The sequence below is a fragment of the Homarus americanus genome, unplaced genomic scaffold (assembly GCF_018991925.1).
Source record: "Homarus americanus isolate GMGI-L3 unplaced genomic scaffold, GMGI_Hamer_2.0 scaffold45698, whole genome shotgun sequence".
In the NCBI taxonomy this organism is placed as follows: Eukaryota; Metazoa; Arthropoda; class Malacostraca; order Decapoda; family Nephropidae; genus Homarus; species Homarus americanus.
The window spans coordinates 12,195,261-12,215,522 of record NW_024735554.1 but is presented as its reverse complement, the minus strand read 5'-3'; the positions used below and the strand labels follow the sequence as shown (position 1 = coordinate 12,215,522).

Below are 20,262 nucleotides of genomic sequence, written 5' to 3'. Positions count from 1 at the left end.
AAGAATTAATGTAAGACTTCATGGAAATCCTTAAGTTAACAGTAGAGGAATGTTTACCCCGTAAAACAAGGAGAAGAGGATACAAGACCAGGTGGATAAATCACAGATCTAGGGAAGATTGTAAAAGAAAATATCAGATGTGGAAAAATACCGGAGTTCAGGGCATCATGCAGATTATGTAGTCCAGTATACAAGAGAGCCCTAAATGTAGCCAATCAGGAAATTAAATCATTCAAATGGCAGTTCAAGCTGTAACTAGCCCAAAATAATAAGAAAGATCCCAAGTTCTTTTATGAGTATGCCAGGAGTAAAATGAAAACCAAGGATACTATTGGCTCTCTAAAGGACGAAAACAACATGACCCTGGGGGATGACAGACAAACGGCTGATACCTTAACCCCTACGCCCCGGGCTAGGGTGCCGCTGGCCGTACCCCCTACGCGGGGTAAATCGAGAAAAATCAACTTTTCCAAAAATAATTTTCAACCTTTTTAAATGAGAAAACAATCAAAAAGAAGTAAGAAAAACTATATATTGACCCTCTAGAAACTTCCCTGTGGCAGCAGTGGCGATGGAGATAAGGGGATATCTTGTTTGACGGCTAGCGCTCGTGGTCACTACCCACTTAGCGGCCATTTTCTGCTTGCCTTTGTGTCCAGGATGGCCAGTAATGCATATATTTACTGATAACAATAGTTATTTCCTCTGAATAATTCATTCAGAATTTATTTTATTTGCAATATTTTGCATAAAATGTGCTTGGCGACACACACAGTCTATCGCCATGATGTCTGCTGTCTTTGTTTTTAGGAGAGAAAGTGATGCATATAAATAATTATCGGAATAATAATTCCACAAATAAATACATTTATAACATAATCATAGCATTATTTTCCAGTAATACAACTACACTACTCTTAGCGTGAGAGGTTGAGAGACGACTCTCCATGGCGACAGGCTAATGCGTACTAACCGCACTGAGCCCACCCACGCTACCCTGCATGTGGCGTGACCACCAAATAGTCATGCTGGAACCTTATAACCCGCGCTGGGCATTCAAACAATGGCGCGAAAAGGCGCACGTTCCGGAACATCAACCGGGGCATAGGGTTAAATGAATACTTTGCATCAGTATTCACACAAGAGACAAAGAATAACATAGCAAAAAATAAATTAAGAGAGATAGCAATTACAGAAGAAATCATCAAGAGGAAAGTAGCCAGCTTGAAAGAATTCTAAGTCCCTGGAATGGAAAAATCACAGACCAATATGATAAAGGAGGTGGCAGATGAGATTAGCACCCCTCTAAGACTCTTATTCGAGAAGTTGTTGGAACAAGGTAAAGTGCCTAGAGACTGGAAATTGGCCAATGTCACCCCAGTATACAAGACAGATAGGAACAGTGCAGCAGAAAACTACAGCCCAATGAGCTTAACATCTCATTCTGTATATTATCACAACCCTGTTGTCTCACACAAACTTACCCCAAAAGACACAAAGGTGGACAACAGTGATATACTGCTATGGCTAACTTTAAGTGGGATAGACTTCGTGAAATACTCTTTCGGTGTTCTTAAATACTCAATCACGGCTGAAGAATAAAATTCTGGGCAGAAAGGACCAACAGAAACACCTAGGTAAATCTAGCTTATTTACATTATTTACAAATAAAAGGTACAAGAGACAATGTAAATGCATTTCCTCCCTAATTGGGAGGTTAGCATAAGCACCACCGACACCCGTCTAACATTCCCTAGGACAGGAAGAACAAACCTTGGCCACATGGCTCAGACAGAGAAGAGAAAGAAGCTGAGCCAGACATGTCTACTGGCCAGAGCTGGAACAAGGACAGAGTGTCCTCTAGTGAGGCTGTTGTAGAACAGAGGAGACAGCCTGGGTCATACCACGCTGGTGGCCTAGTAAGCTCTGCCCATCGGCACATGCCAGATGAATGTTATTTAATTTACCTGGTGTACATATATGACAAAGCAAGGTTTTAATGGGAGAAGATAGGACTGTCTATGTGAGTGCAATAGGTAGTTAATATGAGCTATAATACAGTACATGGTATAGCAATGAGTACACAAGCAACAACACATGGGCTTAGCACAAAATTGATCGCACCCTACTTCTAGTGGATGATGAAATACCTCGCTGCACCCTGGCTAACTCACCACGTGGTCCCCAGCACAGTGGGACATGTGGTATAATCCAATAACATAGGAAAAATCCCATAGTCTGAATAGGGAGAAAGCCTAGCTCATAGATAATACAGATATATGAATATGAATAATTAGCACACACCCATGACAATGTGCAAACTCCTTGAGAAAATTCTGAGGGATGCCATCATCCAACACTTGAGTGAGCACAGTCTCAGGTCTCATCAATGCATCACAACACATTTTCATGGAAAGAAAATCCTGTCTTAACAAACGTAATCATATTCCTTGAAACAGTTACAGACTAAGTGGACCAAAGCTCACCAGTGGATTTGTTGTACATGGATTTCTCCAAGGCATTTGACAAAGTTCCACAAACACAATTAGCCAAGATCCAGGCACATGGCATCACAGACAAGATTTTTATGTGGATTAACAACCGGCTCGAAAACAGGCAACAAAGAGTGGTAATAAATGGAGTACATTCTGTATGGAAAAAGTTCTCAGTGGAGTAACACAAGGCTCTATCCTTAGACCCACCAGTTTGTGATCTACGTAATTGCCATAGATGAAAACATATCAAACCGCATTGTCAAGTTTGCGGACGACACAAAGATATTTGGGAAGGTAGCAAGTGAAGACAATGTTGTAACAATGCTCATTTTTGCACTGTAAATGGTAATTTTTAATCTAAAGTTGGAGGCCAGAGAAACACGCAATCTTAACCTTCCCACACAAATTCTGAGTAAGAATATCTTGGGAGAACAGATGGCAGTCAATGGTTGATGTTGACCAAATATTTAGATATAATACCCAATCTTATAATAAACTTATTTTGAGAGGTTAGGAATAATGCAATAAAAAAGTATGGGAAGTTGTATTATTACGTGAAATGAAACAGTAGTGATTGTTATCATAAAGGAATATAAAATATTCACTTCTTATTAATGATAAAATAAAGTATACAAAATTTTATTACACATTTTCACTGAGAAGTATGAGAGATGACCTAGTGAAAGTGAAGATCATGAGAGGTGGCTAGATTTTTGCTTTCACAAAGGCTGTCCTAATAAGTGATGATATGAGGTTGGACTTGGGTATCAGAAATCATTGACAGAGGAACACCGTGCCAGCGGACTTGTCTTGGTTTGTCGGCATTAGGCTCTGGACTTCTGGAAAAGGCTTGTTTTCACTGACTTAAATTCTTCACTTTAGTATCCTGTCCACCCACCTTCTTTGTTGATAATGGCATTAAGTCTTTCGGGCATTGATCTAATAAGGTTGCGGAGGATATCATGTTTGGCCCTAAATACCTCCTATTCTGCCTTGGTGTGGGCAGACAACTCTCGAGATGTTCTTTCCCTCTGAGGCTCCCAAGTGTTCACAATATCCACCCATAAATTTTCCGAAGGGTTCATGTCAGCCCCTCGACTAGGCCAATCCAGCAGCTGCAAATTCTCACGGTCAGCAAACCACTGCTGGACAACTCTAGCCATGTGTATGGGCCACTGGTCATGAATGAAAACAATAGGTCCAGAGATAAAGGGAAATTACTTTCCTGTAGAGGGCAAGAAAAAATTCTCCAAAATGTCCAGATACTTCTGCCTTGTAAATATCCCATTGATTTGAACCAAGTGTCCCACACTGTGGCCAGACATATAGCCCCACATATTACAGGTGCTGCGTTCACTACGAGCCACCTCGTAATTATGCTCACGGTCATACCTGCTAGAAAATTTCAGCTGTTAATGTCATGATGCATTATAATTTGTCTAACAGTATTGTTGTAAACCTTTACTTTAATTATCTTAAAGTTACTCTGGCTTAGTATATAAATTGCAACTTAATGGGTTCCAATTTGGTATTTTATGTAGAATACAGCAGGACAAATAAACACGAATAGTCATTATTGACGTGTGCCTTGCCGAGAGAGTAGAGGCAGGACTGTAGTATTTATTTATATCATAGGATTGGATTAGTAGTTTTAGCAGGTCTAAAGGACAGGATTACTTGATTTATAAACTTTGCATCTAATTTACATACAGCAGTTCCTGAAATGTTACCATAAGTGTAAGAATTCATAAAAGGTGTAACCTTTGTATTAGTGTGTTTTACTGCATTTGTTAATTGGTGCTCTGGGTAAAATGATGTTTTATTGTTATCCAGTGTTGTTGCGCCTCCACATGTGTATTCTGCCGTGATTGGTCGATGCAAAGGTCTTTTCATCTGTGAAGACAACTCTTTCCCAGAATTCCAGCGACTGGTTAGCATGTCAACGAGCGAAGGCGAGTCTGGCAGCACGGTGTTCCTCTGTCAGTCGTTCTTTCTTGACGGAAATCCTGTGGTGGATACCCGCCTCATGAAGCCACCTCCGGACAGTTCCAGCGGTCACGTCCAGCCGCAGATCTTCGCGAATTGCAACAGCATTAGTGAAAGGGTTGTCCTCAGCTGCTTTCAAGGTCCTTGCATCGTCTTCAGGAGTAGTCACTCGTAGCTGGAGATGTCTCTCTCAATCAAAAAGAAAATGCTGACTAAAAGCCACTTATTTTTTATACTAAGTAAATATATTTGATTGCCTGTGTAATCACCAATAATATGTCATTCGGATCAGTACTCACCAAGGTCGTTCAGGTTGCCACTCTCTTCACATCTTCTAATCCATTTGATTACATTAGCGGCTGATATTCCAAGCTCATGGGATATGTCTCAGATAGAGAGTTCAGCTTCTCGTACGCCCACAATGCGACTTCTCAAAGCTAACTGGGTGTCACGATGGTTCATCTTAAAGTCTAAGAACTTTCTGTGGAATTCTATGATTTCTAGGGTCGCTACAATACCTCGGATGAGTTTTGATTGGCTCTCGACACTTGTTACACGATCAACAAGCAAATTATCATTGTTTTCACTGTTTTGTATTGTATTCCATTCAGTGTCGGATGCATTTATATCTTTAAACACTTAGTTTTTCACGTCATATGTCATTATTAATTTCATTACAAAAATAATATCCATGCTCAACACCTGGTGAGGTATTACACCATCCCAAATGTTGAGATGAAATTATTGTTTTGGTGAATAACATTTGGGGCAAGTCTATAAAATGGGATTTTAAGCTTAAATTTATCAGTTATCTCTTCTCTTGTACTGTACTTTGTTAATTTTATTACAGTAAATAGATAACATAGATATAATTTCACTTAATTTTGATTTTGTCTTTTGTAGGGAGACTCTAACAGAAGACCAGTCAGCATGGGTCAAGAAGACTGAGGACCTTGTTTATACACTTTTGGAAGAGACTCCCCCTGATGGTCCAGTGTTTGTGAAGACAGTAAAGCACATATTAATGGTATGTACTTCAAAGTCTTTAAGGGAGATGTAGAAGTTTGGTGTCTAGTATTTTCAAACTAAACCATTTGTAAGACTCACAGATGCAACTGATTCAGTTTCTTAACATCACGTGGATTTTTTTTTTTTCCACTCAAGTCTTCTCTTGGTATATTACAGGGTGGCCAGATGCAAGAACAAAATTGCTTTCCCTAAACATTCTCTCCCTAGATATGTTCTGCTCTGATGTTCTCCTTCATAACAAGTCCCCAATATATATCTCATTTGCTCCTGTCACATCACACACCACCACCCATCAGCACCATTTTCATCCCAGTAAACCGCTCAACATCATGATGTCAAGTCCTTCACCCCATCCTTCCACCTCCTTCTTGGTCTTCCATTTTCCCTCCTGCCATCCACCTCTGGATTTTATTCTTGTTACCAGTCATTTACTTCCTTTCCTCTTTTGTCCTACCTGACTTACCTGATCTACTATGTGTCTAACGCTTCTTTCAGTTTCACAAATCCTTATTCACCCTACATAATACTGTACAGTACTCTCAAACATTTCATTCATGTCATTTTTGAATTGCCTCTTCTTGCATGAAGAATCCATGCTGCACACCCATATACTGTAGCTAATAATGTTAGCTTAACAATAACTGTGCACATCTACATATTTACCACCTTTGATGTGGTTCTATATCTCTATACATTTCCCAGTGCACCCATTACTCTTTTCCCTCTTCTTCTATCCAATTCAGTACCCTACTTGTCTTTGATTTAGTTCATTACTTGTTCCATTGATTCCCTGGTATCTAAAATGCTTTGTTTTCTCATATATCATTCCCAGGAATTTACAGGGATATTTCTCTGTAATTCTAACACTGTTTTATTTCCATTAAATATTTAGCCCATTATGGACTGATCCAGTCCTCTAATAGTTTACCAGTACACCACACTGTCAAAAATATTTGCCAGAGACAATTATGCCATATCCACCCACTTGGTAACATGTCACATCCAGGTGCTTTTCCATCTTTCATCCTTTGAAATGTAACCTGTATCTTGTCTTTTGTGATATCATCACATACATTGTCATCAACTAGGATCACAATGCATATGTCATTTGCAAGACCATCCAGATGTAATAAGTCTAAGAAGTAATTAGTCCATCTCTTATATTGGCTTCATTAGTTAAAATACTACAGCATTATCTTTAATGTTGTAGCAGTTTTCTCTATTTCCCTCTCTGTTCCAAAAATATGCCTTTGCTATTCACTTAAATCTATTTACTGTACTTCATCCTGTGCTACCTTGTACTGTATCCTTGTTTCAGCTGTTGTAGGCTTCATCCATAATCTTCAACTTTTCATCTTTTGTTTGTACAGTTAGTCCCCACTTAACACAAATTTACACAATATGAAATTCATATTAGCACAAGGAACCAATTAGGGAAACTGTTACTTTTTGCAATAGCATTTTCGGTTTAACACAAGCCACAACATATCACAGCTTCATCTCACCAGCTCACCTCCACAGGCTCAATGCTTCAGTTTCCCATCTGTCAGCCCTCAGGGCCACTCACATATCATTGACTGGCTATTCTCTGTTGTTTCTTGACTTGTCCTTCATCAACATGAATGCAAAGTGATCAGAAAGTAATAAGAGTGATGCTGATAGCAAGAGACAAAGAAACTTTTTCATTGGAGATGAAAATGGAAGTGATTGAGTATTTTGAAAAGGGAGAGTGCATTGCCAACATTACAGGTGCCCTTGGTCCTTCATGAGGCAACCATGTGCACCATTTGTGCTAATGAAGGTTAATACAACAGTTCACAACTCTACTGTCACAACAACATTCCTGGCTGCTTATTATAGTACACAACTCTTTTTGTAATAGCATTTTCTGGTAGGTTATTACTGTACAATAGTTCACAACTGACAATTTTCTGGAGTCTTTAACTTGGACTGCAACCTCTGGTGTTAAAAGACCATTAATGATGTCTGTAATGTTTTATTTCGTGGAGAAGCATTTATAATTTTTCATATTACTTTATATTTTGTTAAATAATTTTTTAAAGGTTTAATAAATAAATATTAAACAGAGACAGTTGATCAACTGATGAAAATGTAATTGCCATCGGCCTCAATAGATGGCAACATAAGCAGGCACAACATCTGCTCGCACAGGCCACCACTACACTGTTCCCTCACAACAATCCAAATAAACAGAACACAATCTATCTTTAGTTCTTTGGCTTCATGAATCACCTTGAGTCTGAGCATCTGCAGTCCAAAAAGCAGCTGTGAAAATTTACCTTAATTTTATATAGAACGGTGAATATTGTAAAAATTGAGCATTCTCTGTTTAAGTAAATTTGAAAGTAATATATTGGAAGGGAATGCAGTTTTACCCAGAATTTACTGTTACAATAAATGATATTTTGTGGATTATGATGTTTTGCCCCCCAAGACACTTAGCTTTTAACTCCTTGAAAATCAACGAATACTCGAGGTACAGGATCATGATGGGGAGTTGGTTTACTTTTACCAATTCACAAATCCAGACTCTGCAAACATCAGGGGTCCACTGTACAAGTACAGTACTGTAGTATAAATTTATAGTTGAATGTTTATCAATGTTTGTATCACTTGTTAATAAGAAAATCTTCAATGAAAATATTGTACTCGTAAATACCTATAACATATTAACTCCTAGAAGCTAAAATCTATACATTTTAAACTAAAGTGGTATTGACTTAAGTGTGTTTCTAAGATATTGTACAGTAGTTTTAACAAATAGTATTTAACACTGCAAACTGACAGTTCATAATTAAGTTCAAATACAAAATACCGGGTATCTAGATTTTTACATGAGCCCTGTGAAAACAAGGAGCAGGTGGCTTAAGATACCTCAAATATATGGTTTAATATGGCCAATATGAACATCAAATGCTATGTGGAAACAATAGAGGTTGCACTTAAAAAATTCAAAATGCTTGGGACCAAAGCCATTTTGGATAACAGAAATATTTGGTTAACTGAAGGTCATTATAAAAAAAATCCTAATATTTCACTAAGCAGCAAATAAAATACTGTTAAGATAATTATAAACTAATATATAAAATGTACAGAATAACTGAATTTAAATTACTGGTAAGTATCAGTATTTAAAGACATAATTGGGCTCTAGTGAGGACAATATAATACATACCATAAATACACACTCAGTGATGATTGCTTTATGCATTTACCTCTGCAGTCAGCTGAGTGTGCTACAACACCATTACTTGGTGGCTCACAACAGCAAACTTTATTAATACTATCCTGATCATAAACACACATAGTAATGCAACAATTAAACTAATGAAATAAAGAGGTTTGAGTGAGTATAATAATGTACTGTAGAAATCCCTAACTATCCATAACACACGTCTCCAGTTAGCTGTGAGATGGCTACATGTTGCCATTGTTACATGTAATAAAACTATAATTTTTTGGAAAAATCAGGTACGGGGTATCCCCTATTTACAATGGGGTTACGTTCTTGAAAACTCATTGCAGGTTGAAATATCATAAATCTGGATCATTATACATGTAACATGGGGCTTAATGGGATACGTTCCCAGCCAGTCTGACACCCGAAAATAAAATTCCTACAATAATAATATGTATACATAAAACACAATTAAACAACACTTATCACATCATTAAGAACAAGTCTGGTTGTCATCACATATCCCCTTCAAGGTTAAGTGGACTCTCGTAGGTGGAGTGGGGATGTCACTCTGACTCCCACACAGCTTCACAATGTCAAGCTTCACCTCCAGAGACTTGATTTTCTTGGGTGCATTGGCCTACCCAGACATTTTCAAAGTTATACTACACAGAAACAAAAACAGTGTGAAAGCACATGTCACAAAAACAGAGGATAAAGTAAAAACAATAATAGCGGCCAACACTGTTGCCATTATGTTCACAACAAAGTGGCAAAACACTTTACAGTCACATAAAACATAGCAAAAATCACTTCACAGTCACCAAAACAAAGTTCAGTGTAAATGTTAGTGATGCCCTCTCACTGTATGTAAGATAAAAACAAAACAAAAAACACCAATAATTACTAACAACACCGCTACTGACCGATAATCATTGAGCTACATGATCACTGGCATGTGTGATCACCATGGAACAAAGCTTGGAATTGTAATGTACCAGGTGGCCATGTGGTGGTGCGCGGGTAAATTGCTGCTGACCAGTGCACTGAGAGATGCGTTCCATATTCTACATTGGCTTGACGATGACCATCATTCATGTAAATTTATTTGATCATAACTAGAGGGAAGTCTTAACACATCACCATCGTTCAAGCAAAATGTCATAGATAAGGAAATCTTAAAAATTAATAACATGCAGGATAATATAAAACTATAAAATATGAAAAATGAAAAGCACGGGTGCATTTGTGTGGGAAGTGAATGTACTGTATGTGTGGAGGCAGTGGGCTGTAACTGCATTGCCAGTGTAGCCATGCTCCTCCCCTCCACCCCCCCAATGTGATGTCATGGCATATACACAGTGCATTGCCCAGAGAATGGTTTGAGGGTGGAAGGAGCAATATTTTTCATAAAATATGTGCTATTGTATCTATTTTATGATGTGTGTTGTACCAATTTTATTGTTTATCATGGCAGTTTTTGTTTATTTTTGGGGGCAGGGAGGAGGAAATTCTTAAATATGGTAGGTATATTTTTATTTTTGCATTTACATTCCTAGGTATAAAGCTAGGTTAGGTTAGGTTTTTAGAAAAAAATGGCTTTTTTTCTGAAATTTCCTTTATTGTGAGTTCCATAAAACGTGTTATCCAAAAATTGGGAGATGACTGTACTGTAGTTAAAAATGCCACCACTTTTTTTTTCTCAAGGCTTTCGAATAACTGATGTTCAAATTTTTTAAGTTCAACCTGTGATATTAATACAAATAAATGTGAAGATAATAAGGTATTGGACTGTTTTCAATCAGACAGTAACTATTTATGAACTCTATACTTCTGGCAAATTTTCTGACTAGAAGCTTATGGAACATAAACAATTCTGTTTAACTTGCTTTTAGGAAACTCTCACCTTCTATATTAACTGTACTGTAGTTTCTGTATTTTATGATATAAATTATTTATACAGTAAAATGAAGATTTCGCTAATTTTGTGTGTGCGTGTGTGCGTGTGCGTGCGCGTGCATAAACATAACTTGACCCAGGGAACTGGAAAATAATCAAAATCAGTTCAGCCTTGGTTTCAAGGGTCCCAGATTTGAGGGTACAGTATTACTGTATACCTGTACTTGTACTGTACTGTACTATTTTTATCTTTGACCTAGTATTTAGGGCTATTTCATTATATTAACTTCATCTCTGAAGACTGAATGCTGCCTTAATCACATTTTTTTAATCTACGCATACCTTTCTGTTGTTAAATTTTCTTTTTGAAATGATGCTAATAAATAATAATGCTTATTGTATTCAAAATTGTAGAGAGAAGAAATGTGGAGTGAATGGAAAAATGAAGGATGCCCAGAATTCAAGAAACCAGAAGGTTATGAAAAAGGAAAGGCAAAACAGAATGGCAAAAGTGAGGAGGTAAGGACTATATGTGAACAATTTCTATGTTCTTAAGGGAGAGTGTCTTATTTAAGAATATTTTAACACAAAAGGGCTCCCATCTCATATAACAGGTTTTGTTTATTTATTAAAAAGAATGTCAGTCCCCACATGACCTATACTGTATCTGTAGATTTTGGTTCCTTTGCATGGGATACCACTACAAGTACAGTTGTCAAATGGGTTTGAAAGAAGGAAAACCTTGCAAGTCATTTTTAAGTTGGCAAGATCCTGAAGCTGGAGACACTGTAACTGGAATTTCCTGGGAGATGGGTTTTTATGGCATAGTTTTTACAACAGTTATTCAAATTTAAAAAAAAAATTATGATTGATAGCTGAATAGTGGTCAGCAATTGACAGTTAAATAAGGAGCAGTTATCTACTGATTACCAGATTTTAATAACTGTGTACCAGGGATGGTCCAAACTCATGTCCTCATTTAATCACCTTGATTCACACACTATACAATATATGGAGAGTCTTCATTAAGTGCCATCTACAAATGCCAATCTTTTTGTTCCACTCAAACATTTTATGAAAATTAATAGATTTGTTTGAGTGTGCCAGGATGCACACCCTTAAATCCTGTGGCAGAACCTACCTGGGTCAGGAGGCTATTTCATTTTGAGACAAAGAAGAAATCCTCTTTGGCTCACTACAAATTCTGTTAACAATCATTTGCAGGATGATGAAGGGAGCTGTGTCCTTCATTTAGTTTTTGTTTTTAAAGGTAGTGAGTCGAGAGATAAATTGGGATGAACCTTGAACTAGTTCTCTTGATTCAGATCTTTGATGTGCAGATTGTTTCTTTCCCACATATTTTTCTGCCTGGCCACACCACCACAAAACATCAGATTAAATGTTCCTCATATACAGAGAGTTCCTGTTTTTCATCTTCCCTTTATTTGTCATTTCACATATTTGTTACTCATCAGTAGAACACTTCAACATTATTCATCAATTATGTCCCAAATATTTGTTGTTTTGATGACTGTACTTGCCATAGTGGAGTTAGAAATAACACTTTGATACAGGTAAAATAAAAATACAGTTATCAGAAAAATTTAGACAAATGTAAATAACATTTTACAGTGCTCCCCAGCTTTCAAGAACTTTACTATCAAAGAATTTGAAGTTAAACGATTTATTTTTTAGCTCCAAAAATTATATATAAACGGTGTGGTTCAAAATTAACCGATAGAGCAAGAAAAAGGTGAACACCTCATTTCAAATTGTCTCTTGTTCGTACTGCAGTACCTGTACAGGGGATCCCCGACTTATGAACGCCCGCCGATACGAACGGGGTTAAACTTGAAATTTACAGTATTTTATTTACCTGATGACTTATTTTTTACTTTCATTTACTGTATTTTGTCATTCTATTTCTTCTTTTGTCTTAAATTAAGTGATTTTAGATGTATTTAGTAGGTAGTAGGCAGCTATCAAACAGGGAGGTACTACCGCCTGGGAAGATATTGGAAGCATAATGTGTTGTCTAATGGTAGACCCTGCTGCCATATGGCATCACGAAAATTGTGACCAAGTCCCAGGTTGCTGATCTGACTTTCTGCCTCATTTACACTTAATTGCAGGGTCTCAATGTTTCTCTTACTTTGACAACACAACATACATACTGTACAGTATTTCTCACTCTTGATATTTTTTCATTTTTTCTAAATTTATTTATGGTTCATTATTATTATTATTTATAATTTTTATTAATTGTTATAATTGTTATTTATTTTTATAAATTTTATTATTATTATTACAGTTGTACCCCACTTAACGCGGTCAATTGAACCCAGAGGGTCCCGCGTTAAGTGAAATCCGCGTTAAGTGAACAACAGAACATATGGGATTAATTCCAATAGAAACCGGCCCGACCCCCAAACTCCACTTTTTGAAGGCACATACCTATGTTGTAGTAAAAATAACATCTTAATTTTATGATGGTACATGCACACAATTAATACTTAAGAGAAATAGAGAAATACAGTCGCCAAGTTAATGTCCATTCAAATAATGGACTCAACTCCCTCCCCCTCTTCTCACACTACACTCACTGGCTCTTCCCTCTCAGAGAAATTTTTGGGGGAAAACCACTAAATTTTAATAAATAATACCTCAAACTAAAGTTAGGATAATACAATTGACATTGCTGGATTCCTTGTAAGACCAGGAATATTTTGAATATAAATGTCATATATTTTGCACAAAAGATAACATAGTTACCTAGAGAAAAAATTTTATCTAAAAATTGTATGTTTAATGCAAAATATATGATGTTTATATTCAAAATGATCACCAAATTATAAGAATTCCAGCAATGTAAATTATATTCTGACCGGGTAATTTGTATGAATTTTATGAGCTAAAACAAATATCTTCAGTTAATAAAAAAAAAAATAATTCTTCACAGGGTAACAGATGGTCGGTCGGTCCCTCCCTCCCCCCCACCCCCCACCAACCGTCCCAAGGAGATGTGTGGGATAACCACTAAATTTTAATAAATAATACCTCAAACTAAAGTTAGGATAATATAATTGACATTGCTGGATTCCTTGTAAGACCAGGAATATTTTGAATATAAATGTCATATATTTTGCACAAAAGATAACATAGTTACCTAGAGAAAAATTTTATCTAAAAATTGTATGTTTAATGCAAAATATATGATGTTTATATTCAAAATGATCACCAAATTATAAGAATTCCAGCAATGTAAATTATATTCTGGCCGGGTAATTTGTATGAATTTTATGAGCTAAAACAGGCAGTCAGGCAGGGTGGCGGGTGGGGCAAATCTAAAAATAGCGTCTCGAGCCGGACACTCACCGCGTATATGTGGAAAAAATCCGTGTTAAGTGAAAGTTCAGCTCTGGCGAGGCACCGCGTATATGATAAAACGCGTTAAGTGAAACCGCGTTAGGCGGGGTAATACTGTATTATTATTATTATTATTATTATTATTATTATTATCATCATTACCATCATCATTATTATTATTATTATTATTATTATTATTGTTGTTTTATTATACTTTTGCCCCCAAGGCCTTGATGTGGGTCATTAAAAATGACCTGTGCCTGAGTGGGTTAATGACCATAAAAAAAAAAGGACTTAGGCTATGATATAGTGGTATTTTAGTCATTGTTCTGTTAGTACTGTATGCACATAGCATGTGTTCCGACTTACTTACAAATTTGACTTAAAAACGTCCTCAGGAACGGAACCCGTTCGTAACCCAGGGACACCCTGTACTGTATTTTTCTGGATTATGGCACTCCCATACGTCCTAGAAAAGAAAAAGGACCATATTAATCTACACCACGAAGATGTCGGAAAACCAGCTTTTTAAAGTGAGACAGATTGTAAAAGTATGGAAACACAGAAGAAGGCAGAGCATTCCACAGTTTGGTTGTGTGAGGAAAGAAGAATGTACTATAACGGGTTATTCTAGTGTGACCGACAGCCACAGAGAAACTGCAGGCACCGTGGGCAAGACGAGTGTGCCAGCCGTACACAGGATGCCAAATGCACCGAACATTGCCCGTTAAAGTACCTGTTAAAGAGAGAGAGTGAAGCAACATTGCGGCGAAGGGAAAGGGCAGAAAGATTATCAACTAAAGGAGGAGAGTCAATAAGACGAAATACCTTTGATTCCACCCTATCTAACAGTTGGACAGAAGAAGAGCCACCCCAGATATGAGAGCAGTACTCCAAGTTAGGACAAATGAATCCCTTATAAACTTGAAGCAACTGCTCTGGAGTGAAGTAACTACAGCAGAATGATTGCGCCCTGAAATGTGATTGGTGGGAGATCATCTAATTTGTTAAGTTTAAATGGTAAATACTGAGTTTTATTACTATTGAATTTAACCAGGTTTCTACCTCCCCATTCGGAAATGCTGCACAGATCCGCATTGGTAGATGAAATGATATCAGCTCTAGAAACAGATCGAGTTTGAGAATTAGGGGGAAGGGAAAAATGTGAAGAAGAGTGAAGAGTAGAATCATCAGCGTATGAATGGATAGAATTAGTTGTGGTGTGGAGTAAATCATTGATAAAAAGAAGGAAGAGAGTAGGTGAAAGAACAGAACCCTGAGGGATACCACTATTGGAAGATAAAGAGCGAAAGGTCGATCCCTCGACAACAACTGACATGGATCGGTTCTCAAGGAAGCTAGAAATTAGAGAACAAAGTGGGGGAGAGAAACCATAAGAGGGAAGTTTAGAAAGCAAAGACTTGTGCCATACCCTGTCAAATGCTTTGGAGATGTCAAGGGCCACAACGAAAGTTTCCTCATTATTCCTAAGAGAGGATGACCAAAGATGGGTGCAGTAGTAGAGCAGATCACCAGCAGATCTCACTTGGCAAAAGCCATACTGGTGATCTGACAAAAGAGAAAAGCATTCAAGGTGATGGAGAAAATGAGAGTTTAAAGTTAAGAAAATCTTAGAGAGAGATGAAGTTAGGGCAATGAGGCGATAGTTAGAGGGATTAGAATCGTCACCCTTCTTTGGGATGGGCTGAACCAAGGCATGCTTTCAAGAAGAAGGAAAAGTTTGCGTTTTGAGGCAAAGGCAAAAGAGGCGAGCAAGCACAGGGGCTACAAGTTCAGCACACTCCCTCAGAACACGAGGGGGTATTCCGCCTGGTCCATGCGCCTTACTCACATCCAACCTGGATAACACACCAGCAACCCTTTGAGGAAAGTGCATAGGTTCAGTAGGAGGAGCAGGAGTAGGAGGGGTAGAGTTGGAATTGTCTAAGGTGGAGTTAGAGGAGAATAAGGTGCCAAAGAGATTGGCTTTATCAGTGGGGGAGTTGGCTATAGAGTTATCAGGTCGGAAGAGAGGAGGAAAAGAGGGAGTGCAGAAGTTATTACAGATGTTTTTGGTTAAGGACCAGAAGAATTTACTAAAGGAAGAGTTAGTCTGGTCAGTGGTTTTTCTTTTCATAAAATTCCACTTTGCCCTACGAAGAATAGCCTTACAACGATTCCTAGAAGTAATGAAAGAGGTGTGGGTAAAAGGAGAAGGAGATAGTTTCAAAACTTGATATGCCCTATCTCTCTCCCTGCATGCAAGAGAGCAGGAGCGATGAAACCATGATTGTAAAGTGAAAGTTTTGGTAGAAGATGGGATAAATGCACTCATATGGGTAAAAGTTTATACATTCTGTAGTTTACTTAAAAATTACACTTATATTTTTTACTAATAATACTGTTTGGATTATTATAACAATAGTAGTTATCACTGACCAACACTAGACAGCAATTGTTTACATAAAGATTTGACCACAAGTCATGTGGACTAATTCACAGTATGGCCCAACACCTCACCACCCGCTCTCTCTGTCTCTCCCACAGTCTGTACACTTACTACCTCAAACATGAAATGACTACCTTACACAAGAAAAAATTAAGAAAATACTGTAACTTTGGTACATTACCTTATGAGAGGGCAATCTGGGCTCACCATCACAAGGGGGTGAGCAGGGGTGGGCTGAGTAAGGGCCTTACTCAGCCCATCTTTCCCCAAGATGGCCACACCTGCTGACTCCCAGTGTGCGATTTGAATTTTTGCTCGGACCAAAATTCGTGTAAGCGGGGGAAGCTTCCGTATCTCGAAAGAGTGGTGTCAGTTTATGAAATTCATATTAAAAAATTTTCTTATCTAGAAAATTTGTATCATGAGGGATACCTGTAGTACCTAGGCCCTTCAAATAACAGGGCTTCCATATATTTGACTTTTTAACTTGGACAGTACAGGTGCTCCCCGACTTACGACGGGGTTAGGGACCCAAATCCAGGTCGTAAGTCCGACATAGATTAAAAAATAAAAATAAATTAAATAAAAAATCTACAATGAAATACAGTACAGTAAAAGTAATAAATAATGAGGAATGGATACAGTGTGACTGAGCACTTACCTTTAATGTTGTCAGCTGAATGCACATGGGGCCCCCATAATTTTCTAATTATACATGGAGACTACATTAACTGGAAACGTTTCGGTATAGAAAATGCGCACGTCATTTAAAAAAAAAAATGGTCACAACTGCGGCGGCCGTAAGTCCCGACGGTCGTAAGTCCAAGCTGTCGTAAGTCGGGGACAACCTGTATATACTTTGACACAGTTCTTGATCTGGATTACATTTTTACTGTAAGGTGCATAGTGTTTGATATTAATTCACACATTTTTGTTCCCTGTGCAATTGTAAAAGCTTTTGTGATGACCCCAGTAGATGCTTCCAACCAGTGGCATTCAGTAATGTCAGCATTTTATATCAGCTTGGTGTTTTAGTAGTATTGTAAATAAATTAGGCGATGATCTACACCATCCTTACAATAAGTTAAACATATTGTCAACTCCTGGCTGGCTGACCAACTGGAAGATCATTGGGGCAGTTCCCATTTACTGTAATATCTCTCACTGCATTATAACAAGTTGTTTACCTCTGCATTCTTGCAAAATTACCTATATATTAAGAAATCTGTATATTTCTTCCTTTGCCTGAGCACATGATTATGGATATATATTGGCAGATATTACTTTATACTTATTCCAGACAAGCTAAGCAAGATAAAGTCTGTATGTTAATAGGTACTTCACACCATTAATATCCTGTTTTGATTGATAAATAATCATTTCTTTGAGTCTTAGCCAGTAATGCAAATGGGTTTTAAGAACTGGGGTTATGCTTGGGGAAGGGGAGAGGGCATGATTAGGTATGGAGGAAAAACCAAGATTATAGTGAAATAATATTTGTATTGGATTAGAAAAAGAAACATCATTTAACTTGTAAAGACTGTTAAATCACTTCCTTCAGATGAATAATAGTTATGGCTCAACATATTAAACTACAGCATATTATTTATTTTTTAAATTCTAGATGAACTTGTACTTAGATGTCTTGTTTCCCTGTCATAGAATGTAATTTGGACATATATATGTGCTGGGATGGTTTCCTTGTTAGGAGAGGGAGTTGATATGAATGCTGTGTCTAGGTGCACCATTCAGGTTTGGTCCTTTTTTAAAGTGGACTCACAAGACTGTTTCCTTTTGTAGATTTTGCATTTCCATATTGTAAAATCATTGTTTTTATCTCCAGTAAAGTGACCTGAAATCTTTTACTTCTCCTTTGGTGGGTTTCTTCTTGAGTAGCAAGAAACTTTCGTGGATTAATATATGTACAGTATGTAATCCAAGCTTATGATGGTAGGATTCAAGTCTAGAAAATTGTTTTAGGATTCAGCTTATTGTATCTGTTGACTCCCTAACTTTCAAAGCAACCACTTGATTAAACTCTTGAACTTGTTCCTTAACCCAAGTCTGAATGTGTGAAAGGTTGTTTGCACCATCTACTATGATCTGAATAACTTAGTGTCTCTGTCTCAGAAAACAGATGACTCCCTGGACAAAGTAAGTTTTGAAACTGTTCTCTTCAACCATAAAATAGGATTTCATACTTCATCCCTTTGTGTTACTCATAAGAACAAGATGCATTTTCACTTAATACATAATAGTTACTGTACAATACTCAATTTCATTGTGTCAGTAATTTTGGGTAATAATTGTAGATGATGTCAACTTTGCAATTTTACAGCTGAAAGAGGATGCAGATAAGTCACCTAAAAAATTACGACACAAACGGAAAGTGGGAGAAATTATCCGAGATGCTGATTCAAAGACTAAATTCTCCATGGGCAAGTAAGTGATTGACAGTCAGAGTTTTTTACTCTTTCTCTAATTTCATAAAAATAAGTAACAAGATATGTTTTGTTCCTACATGTTGTATTTCCTTTTAGCACTGGTTAGCAACTGTACAGTAAATAAGCATAGAGAGACACAGATAATTATAATTGTACGGTTAAGTGAGTGGTTGAGCCTCTATGAAGACTGCAATTAAATAATAATGTTGTACAATACCTGCATATAAGATATATGGCCATGGAATATTGTAATGTTTTTAAGACTTACATAAAAGTACAGTATTCACTATTGTATAAATCTGTACTTTAGGTCTCATATGACTATCTTTGTGAGAGGATAGAAAGAGTGTAGAATATTTGTATCTTTAGAGATGAAAATTTGACAACAAATTAATTTCTCTTTTTATTCTCTATTTCCTTTTACCTACAGTGCTGAAATGACTCGACTTTGGAATCTGAAACCAAATAATCTTGAGGCGTGCAAGATGCCAGAACGAGACTTTGTACCTGCACTTGAGACATACTTCACTCCTGCCATTGAACAGCTTAGCCCTAAATCTGAGTTGAGAGAACAGGATAAGTAAGTAAAAGTTTTGTGTACCACTTCTAGATGATGATGGTTGATTACAGTATTTAATAACCACATTGATTAGGCTGTAAAATTTATGTTTGGTTGTATTCAGGATGATTTTTAAAACCCCAGGCAAGGAGAGCACATAGTATAAATAGCCATATTACTTCATTAAAATATAAGGCTGACATTTTTTACCACAGTGCCTTATCAAAAAATATCTTAATGTTTATTTTACTGTGGTGTAGTTGACTTAACCCCCATAGGAATCTGTTTAATTCTGGTGGCCAGTAAAGTATACTCTTCAACTTTCCACATTTTTACAAAATGTAAAACCCTCTAACCTTCTTTAATCTCTAATTCCTTATTAAATAAAAAAATAAGTTCAACTAAGCCATATTTATGCATATTAAGCATTAAAGTGTTATATAATATATATATATATATATATATATATATATATATATATATATATATATATATATATATATATATATATATATATATATATATATATATATATATATATATATATATATATATATATATATATATATATATATATATATATATATATATATATATATATATATATTTTTTTTTTTTTCAAGGGACTGGGTACACACAGAGACACTCATACTTGTATATAAAGCTTTCCAAAGTGTTTGCATGCTTGCTTAGTCCGGTTATGGAGCTGTGTTTGTGTGGCCTTTCTGAGTGGGCAATAACAACACATCTACCTAGTCCTGTTGTAAACATGCACACAGTCACATAAAAGTACTTCTGTGCTTTCTAAACTATTTTTCATTCTAAATAATATAGCA

General features: G+C 36.8%; 1 protein-coding gene across 2 annotated transcripts in view; it reads left to right on the top strand.

The window, feature by feature from the left end:
• LOC121871526 (THO complex subunit 1-like) overlaps positions 1–20,262 on the top strand; it is a 78,567-nt gene that overhangs the window by 41,693 nt on the left and 16,612 nt on the right. For both annotated transcript variants that reach the window (XM_042373947.1, XM_042373948.1), the window contains 4 exons: positions 5,385–5,508; positions 11,023–11,127; positions 18,762–18,865; positions 19,298–19,447. In XM_042373947.1, coding sequence (XP_042229881.1) covers positions 5,385–5,508; positions 11,023–11,127; positions 18,762–18,865; positions 19,298–19,447 — 483 coding nt within the window. The remainder of the gene's footprint in view (positions 1–5,384; positions 5,509–11,022; positions 11,128–18,761; positions 18,866–19,297; positions 19,448–20,262) is intronic.